We start from the raw sequence: 7,774 nt of genomic DNA, 5'->3' as shown, positions 1-7,774 counted from the left end.
TCACATGAATAGTGTGTGGGTCCCACATATACACTATTCATGTGAGAGGCATGTATCTTACATGCATGTAAGATAGAGTTTGCCCCAACATATTTGTTGTTCCATTTAATAAAATTATTGCACCATAAACAGTTCCTGTCTATTGACTTATACTCCCGGTTTTTGTCAACTGCCACCTGGCGATTTCCCACTTCCACGATCTTCCTCCTTTTCATCCAACGGTGCCCGGGGGGCATGGTAGATGGAGCCCAAATTTACTTATTTACAGATGTACGGCTTTATCTTTCCTTTAATTAAGTCGACAATAAAGTAAAAGTACAACAGAAACAAGTGAAACAAAGCAAATAATATAGTTATAGGCTTACCAATTATTTTGCATAAATTGATGTGGAAGCATATAAGTGGTTGAAGAATAAAAAGTGCTCGTGACCCACATGCTTATTTTATTTTATTTTATATTCCATCCAATCAATCATAAAATGACACATTAATTTATAAAAAATAATTTATCCAAGAGTTTAGCTATAACATTATTAATTTAGTAATTAAATTTTAATCATTTAAGTGCAAGTCTATGGCCATGAAGCTAATTACAAGAAGTAAATTAACAATAGCTAAAAGGAATCAAAGGAGCAAATCAGATTTACATGTAAAATATATCATTTGTTCTAATGTAAAAAACATCAGGTTGAACAGCTAATCTCAACCCTTTTAATGTACAAAATACTGCTAACTTTACACAAAAACTTGTACAAAGCAAATGCAATCACTCATCCAATCTCGCAATTAAGAAAAGATATGCTGTGGGGGAAAAAAAAAAAAAGAAACCAAATCTTTGAATTGATAGCACTCTACTTGTAAAATAATTTAGCTAGTGAAAAGAAAATTGGAAATGAAAAAAATGAAAAGGAGAAAGAAAAACAGAAGCACACTGTATAAACTCAAGCTCTATTTTGTATTCTTGGTATGTGGAGAAACATGCTGTGAATTCTGTACAATTGATTGCCAGTCTTCATTATTTTAGCCGTGTTATATTTGAGACCTCTTTCTGGATCATCGATGTGTTGCGTCAATCTGATGAATAAAAAACAAGAACTTAGGTTGAAGTAGAAAGCTTGCGGAAAGGGATATGTTAATGTGTATTAAGTAGGCGTGTATAAGAGGAGTTTGAAGTTCTTACCCTTGAGTTGAATATGCATTAATCCTCAAACAACATTTTCTTCGCTCCTTCTTACCCCGATCCTTCGTAATTCTCGCAAGTGATAAGCTATCTCCTGGACGAATTGAACACCATCCTCTCCTTTTTTAAGCGAGTTAATCGTGAGTTCAAGAAAGTTCTGGTCCGACTCAAGTGCTTCCAACCTCTCGTTCAGATCAGATATCTCATTTTCAAGAGAAACCAAATCTGTTCCCTCACAAAGCGCAGGTGAGATTTTCTCACCACAATCCATTTCACTAATGTCCTTGCCACTGATCTGAGGTTTTTCAAGTGAGGAACTGCATCCCTGGTCATGCGGACTCCCTCTTGATTCACATGCTTTATTCAGCATCGACGAGTCATTCCCTTCTGTCCCGCTGTGCACATCAGAATCTCCTTTACAGTTGAGTTCTTTGGAGTCATTTACATCATCTACTGCATTTCCAGAATTTCCACCATTAGCCAAGTCTGCCGAGTACAGCCCATTGTATGAGAACATATAAAGCTTCTTCTCCAATTTCTTCAAACTTTCTAAAATATACTTCTTTTCATCTTCAAATTCTAACACCCAATTTTTTACAGATACTGTTTTCATGTCCTCAGATGACATATCTTTTTTGGGACTATTGATCACCAAGTTGTTATTAGAATTTTCACTTTCATGAACGCATGTAGAGTCCGAATGATCCATCCTAATCTCTTTCGCTTTGAAGCCGGGATTTAGCTCCAAAATGCTTTCCAACATCGAGTCATTTGGGTACTTCTTTCTATAATATTCAAGCTGCTCTTCTAGATCTTGAATCTCTTTCTCCTTCTCGGCTAGAAGGTCATTTGTTTTTTGCAGTGTTTCCATGTCATACTCAGCTTGCTCTTCCATCATTCTGAGGGACTGCAAGGCTTCCATGTGAAGTGATGCTTTCTCCTCCTGCAGTCTAGTAATCATGGCCATTGCTTGATTTATAGCATCCGTGGAAGCATTTCTTTCTTCCTCCAATTCCTTATACACAGCATTCAATAATTTCTTATCATGTTCGATCTGTCGTTTCAACCGATCTACCGCACTTTCACCTTCGATTTCACTGACAGTGCTTCCATCTAGAGATTCAAAACCAGACTCATTTCTCTCAAGTGAAATCCTTTTTTGAAGTATTTTCATTCCATTAGAACTAGAAGTATCAGAAGTCCTCAATTCCTCACTATTTGCACGAATTCTAGGACTCATATCTGACAGCAATTGGTCAAATCCTCGAGCAGATAGTTGTGACAACAAAAGCTTTAGATCTTCACTAAGTCTGGAAGAATCCCTCCCAAACCATTGTTCAGCAAGCACACCAGACAACTGTCTACCTCTACTGCCAACAGCTACCTTATATGCATCACTGAGATCCAATAAATTGGATGCCAGTGCAGCAGTATCACTTGAAACAGGGTTTCTTTCTGTAGCTGTTCCATTTGATGTGCTCGGCACACTTCCAGCTTCACGGATTTCTTCACGCTCTGTCTCCTCAAGTTCAACACTTCTTGTAGCACCTAGAAAAAGAGAAAAAGAAAAATTTGATACAGGAAAAATTGTTAAAATTGATAGTCATAAATGCCTACAGCAGTTCCGGCAAACAATGAATATTCAATTGGAAACTCCATAGCATGAGTAGAATAAATACTTCAAGGCCCTATTCCATGGGAAATTTAAGGGTGGGAGGAGATGTATCACACTCATTATAGATGCTAAAAGGAATTACTATGCAATTTCCATAAGTCAGATAAAAAAAGTAGAAAAAAGTGAAAAGCTTGAACTTACAGCTCTCTTTCTGTGCTTCCAAAGGAGATTCCATAGCATCAGATGTTTGCAGGCCATCATCAAGGAAATTAAATCTGCTATCTTTCGAAACTTCAGGATGACTATCCCCACCATATGATGGAGCGGCATCATTGTGGGATACCAGCTTGCACTCTGACACATCAACAGAAGATTCAACAGCGTTTGATGGTAGAGAGACCTCATCAATGGCAATAAACTTGCTCTCTTGGGAAACATCAATCGAAGATTCTATGGACTTTGATTGTGGAGGGACATCATGGTAAATAAGCTGATTCTCTTTTGATACATCCATAGAAATATTCCCTGAATTTGATGATGGTGAGACATCATCAACTGAAATACGCATGCTGTCATTTGATACATCAATAGAAGCTCTCTCAGCAATTGCTGATGGAGAGGCATTGTGGACGGAAATAAGCTTGTTTCGATCCGATACATTAACAGAAGATTCAACAGCATTAGATGGTAGAGAGACCTCATCAAAGGAAATTAGCTTGCTCTCTTTAGAAATACCAAGGGGAGATTCCCTGGACTTTGATGATTGGGGGATATCAAGGTGAATAAGCATGTTTTCTTTCGACACGTCTGCATAATTAGTCCCTGCACTTGATGATGTAGAGATGTCATCAACAGATATAAGCTTGCTCGCATGGGATATATCAATAGAAGCTTTCTCAGCCTTTGGTGATGGGGGAACATCATCAAGGGAAATAAGATTAGTAACTGCAGAAGGATCAGCCTTGATGTCAACATGTTCCCAATTTAGGTCCTCCAATACATCTCCAACTGCAGTAGTAGAGGCTACAGATATGCCACTATGGAGCTCAACAACGTCTGAATTTACTTGAGAAGCTGTAAGTGAAGGCTCAGAAGCAGAAACGTGATCTATCAGATTCTCTTGAGCTGAATCGTGAGACGGGATGATTACATGAGGCTCTAGCTGCACATATTGAGCTGCAAGATCTTCCTTAGGACAATTAATTTCACGTATTTGAGCACATGCATCATCATCATCTGACAAAAGGACTTCAGATTCAGTGTCGGAAGCAACCTTCAGCTCTGTGTACTCTACATGAGACAGAGGATCTTGCCCATAACTTTTCGGATGAGTAGCTCTTAGCACCACTGATGGTTTTTCAATTCTCTTTTCAAAATGCTGGTTATGTTCATCAACATCCGACAAATGAACATTGACTTCAGCAGGCTCAGACACACTTGATTTGCTATGTATCATTTTTTGGACATTCCCTCTTGCAGTCCATGGTTCATTGCAACAAGAACAATGTCTTATACTAGATTGACTGTTTTTATGACCTTCAGGCAATGGATCCTCATCAGATCCAAAGTTAGAATCATCCCCCACCTTACCCACCAATAAGCTGTATGTTTCAGTGATTGATCTGTTAACCTTGGCAAACGAGAAAAGACAATTCTGACACATTCCACGGACATCTACAAGTTTATTGTGAGCATGACATAAAACTAAGGATGAGATCTCCAACCTATGCTTGCCACAGATCAAATCCCTGTAAGGATTTAACTTTTCATTGCCCAAAACATGGTCAAGTCTCGAGCACAGCAGGCACGGCCTTTGCAACTCGCAATAATGGGCAAATCTAGTGATTAGGTACGAGAATATGGCATCAATAAACAATAAAAATATCAGCAACCACTCAAGAGCAGCTGATCCCAAAGCTCTGACAAAACCATGGGAAATTTTCTGGGGTTTCACAGATGAATTTTCCCTGGCAGCCATTCCCTATTGTGCTTGAATGCTTAAGTAGCCTCAAATATGATGTATTAGTTGCTCGGAACACACAGAACTCCAATCCTCCCAGAACAATATCAAATATCCAAGATGTGATCAAATCTGTAATCATAATTAACAAACAGAACAAAGTTAGAACCAGGAACAATTCAAGGAACCACCCAAATCTCCTCCCCCCCAACTGAAAGCTAAACAGACAGAAAAGTAGGAAAACAGCAAGTCAATCCAACACCGACAGCTGCAGTATATAATTCATTATTGGAAGCTGGCCAAAGTATTAAGACTCATACATAGAACAAAGCGAATATGATGAATAGCCACAAAACCTCATCAAAAGCACTTTATCCAAAGAATTAAACAAATATCAAAACTGGACCTAGACACATTTCCCATGGAAGTTCCAAATCGATAAAAACTCTAGCGCAGGCCTGGAATCAAAAACATATGCACCCATTTCTCACCTATAAATATCCCACTGGCTTGATTCTCCCATTCATCCCAAATTAGAAGCTTGCAAACCATATTTTAATTTGGAAAATATAAATTTAATTATGTTACGTGAACACAAAGCTAACAGATAAGAAGTTAATCCAATAACAATCAGATCAAAATGATTTTAAAAAAAAAAACACTCATGGTACATACGAGATCAGCATATATTAGAATTCAGAACAAACTCAAAACCTCATTAAAATGACAAGTAGGAGTTGACAAAAAGTAAAGAAGATCAGTCAATAAATGAAATTTAAACAAACTCAATTCTAATAGAGAATCAATAATAAGATCATAATTCACTCCAATTCACATCAATGATCGTGTATACCAATTGACAAACAACAAGTCAATCAATGAAATTCAAGAAGGAAAATAAAGACAGAGATTAAAACTGACCTGTTCAAAGACTGAAAATTTAGGACAAGAACATGAAATCAAAGCTACCCACGTTCTAGATCATGACAAAAAACAGAACCCATGTAGTATTTGTGAAAGAAAAAGAACAAGAAAAATTGTTTTTATTCATTATATTACGAAACAACGAGATTGCACGTAGTTTTCAGAATTTGGAACAAAAATTGAAATGGAATTTGAAAATACGAAGCCGACAGACAAAAGCCAAAAGGTCGGCTGCTGAGCTGATAGAAAAGAGAAAATGACACGTACCGAAAGTTGACATGGCAAAAAGCATATCAAAAGCTATTAAGTGCTTTTGAAGGCAGCCTCCCCTTCTGCTCCTGTCTATAACTGCCACAGTTCCAGTTAGAATGAACTGTCAAAGTGTTTTTTATTTTTTTTCCTCCAAATTAAATAAATAAGTCATTTTCCCCCTTAAATATGTAATAGAAAATGTTAATAATTAAAGTGTGTAAGTCCAATAGATCCCATGTTTGGGGATATAAATTAAAAACTAAATGTTTGGATTACTATTTTTAATTATTTTTGATATTATGAAATTATCGTCGATGTTGGTAATTACAATCCAACTACTTAAATTAATTTTTTTAATCTCTTTTTTTTTTAATTGAAGTCAAATAATTAATTAAATAAAATTATTTAAAAATTATTCAATCAAATTATTGAGAACGAAATACCCATTGTACTTACAATAGCCAAATATAAATAGTAATATCAGTATGAAGTATATTTCAAAAATTAAAATATTGATGTAAAAAGTAAAATATTCCCTTCCGATCAAAGAAATTCACTAAAGAGTTTTTTTTTTTAATATGGTGGGGTCTATTTAAAAAAAAAAATTTGGCCAAACTTTGTGATATCCTTTTCTTTTCTTTTCTTTTTCCTTCTTTTTTTTTTTCTGTGTTCAATTTTGCTGGCTTTTTTACTTTTTCACAAAAATGTTGTTGGAGGTGACGAAAATCACGTCACCGACCAATGAAATGGACCTTGGCACTGAGTTGTTGCCCGGTGCCGACCAATGATTATACGTTTGAAGTTAAAATGGTTGGTTATGGTGATGACGTGGCAAATGAGACGGAATAATTTGACCGTTTAAACGAACCGAGATGTATTTGTCTTTTTGGTGATTTAACTTTAACACTACTTATCATATGGTATTAAAACTAGTATTAAAATATTATTACATTATATTTGGTAAATATGCCTAATTGTATTTTATTGTGGTTGACCAATCTTTTAATGTGGAAAAATCCGAATAGGTATGATAATGGTATCTGTAAACTCGTAAATCTGTCTAAATCTGTGTGTAAAAATTTGCTTAGATAATTTTGTGAGTTACGGATAGATTTAGCATTATAAATCAAAACCCGCACTAGGTTGCGGATTTAAACTAAATCCGTGTGAGATTCGGGTTTTATGCGGGCTTGTAATTGTTTCGAGGAGAAAAAAAAACTAAAAAATAAGGGTCCTACTATGTTGAAGCGCTTTCAAGATTGCCATAACCAAAAAAATAATTGCATAAACTAAACTCCTCCGAATTGATTCCCTCATTCCATCTCTCTCGTTTGTATCGGTGATTCATTCTCTCAATGACTCAGAGAAAGCCTGCCACAAACCACCCTCCTCCGCATTCTCTGGCGAGGAAGGGGCATCAGAACAAATCGACTCCACTAAAGAGCACAAACCCAAATCACATTTGACAGATCGTGAATCAATTTTAGACCCAGAAGATGAGTACTCAGAAAACACAGCTCCGTCTCCCAATGCCTCCGATATCATTGTCAAGCCAATCATTAGTGAAAGCCCAGAAACGAAAAAACCTAGCTCCACTCTGAGTGAGAGGAGTGGGCCGGTGTCCCGGTCCCGGTCGAAGAAGGACAAATTCAACCCCCCCTCCATTTATGGTTTTGGGTTTGCATGTACAAGATAATAAGCCAACTTTGCCTAAACAAGGTAATAAAAAGAGGAGTAGAAAAATGAAGTGATTCTCCAGCTACAGCTAAAGAGAAAGTAAATAACAAGATGGATTCGAAACGATTGAGTGAGTTACTAAGACAGGAGATGTTGAAGCTGGGAA

At 36.6% G+C, this 7,774-nt stretch overlaps 1 protein-coding gene across 3 annotated transcripts; it reads right to left on the bottom strand.

The window, feature by feature from the left end:
• Positions 1–615: 615 nt before the first annotated feature.
• LOC102626433 (myosin-binding protein 1-like) lies at positions 616–6,079 on the bottom strand. Of its 3 annotated transcripts, none has more exons than XM_006487705.4 (4): positions 5,947–6,079; positions 2,997–4,887; positions 1,181–2,728; positions 616–1,074 (listed from the first exon to the last, which is right to left on the bottom strand). In XM_006487705.4, the coding sequence occupies exons 2-3, from the start codon at positions 4,771–4,773 to the stop codon at positions 1,206–1,208; spliced, it is 3,300 nt and encodes a 1,099-aa protein (XP_006487768.2). In that variant the 5' UTR covers positions 4,774–4,887; positions 5,947–6,079; the 3' UTR covers positions 616–1,074; positions 1,181–1,205. The 3 variants fall into 3 exon arrangements, with proteins under 3 accessions (XP_006487768.2, XP_006487767.2, XP_052288085.1); XM_006487704.4 differs by lacking the exon at positions 5,947–6,079 and adding an exon at positions 5,677–5,939; XM_052432125.1 differs by lacking the exon at positions 5,947–6,079 and adding an exon at positions 5,247–5,642.
• Between the last annotated feature and the right edge of the window lie 1,695 nt (positions 6,080–7,774).

Source organism: Citrus sinensis, chromosome 8 (assembly GCF_022201045.2).
Source record: "Citrus sinensis cultivar Valencia sweet orange chromosome 8, DVS_A1.0, whole genome shotgun sequence".
Lineage (NCBI taxonomy): Eukaryota > Viridiplantae > Streptophyta > Magnoliopsida > Sapindales > Rutaceae > Citrus > Citrus sinensis.
This window is presented reverse-complemented; position numbering and strand designations above follow the sequence as displayed.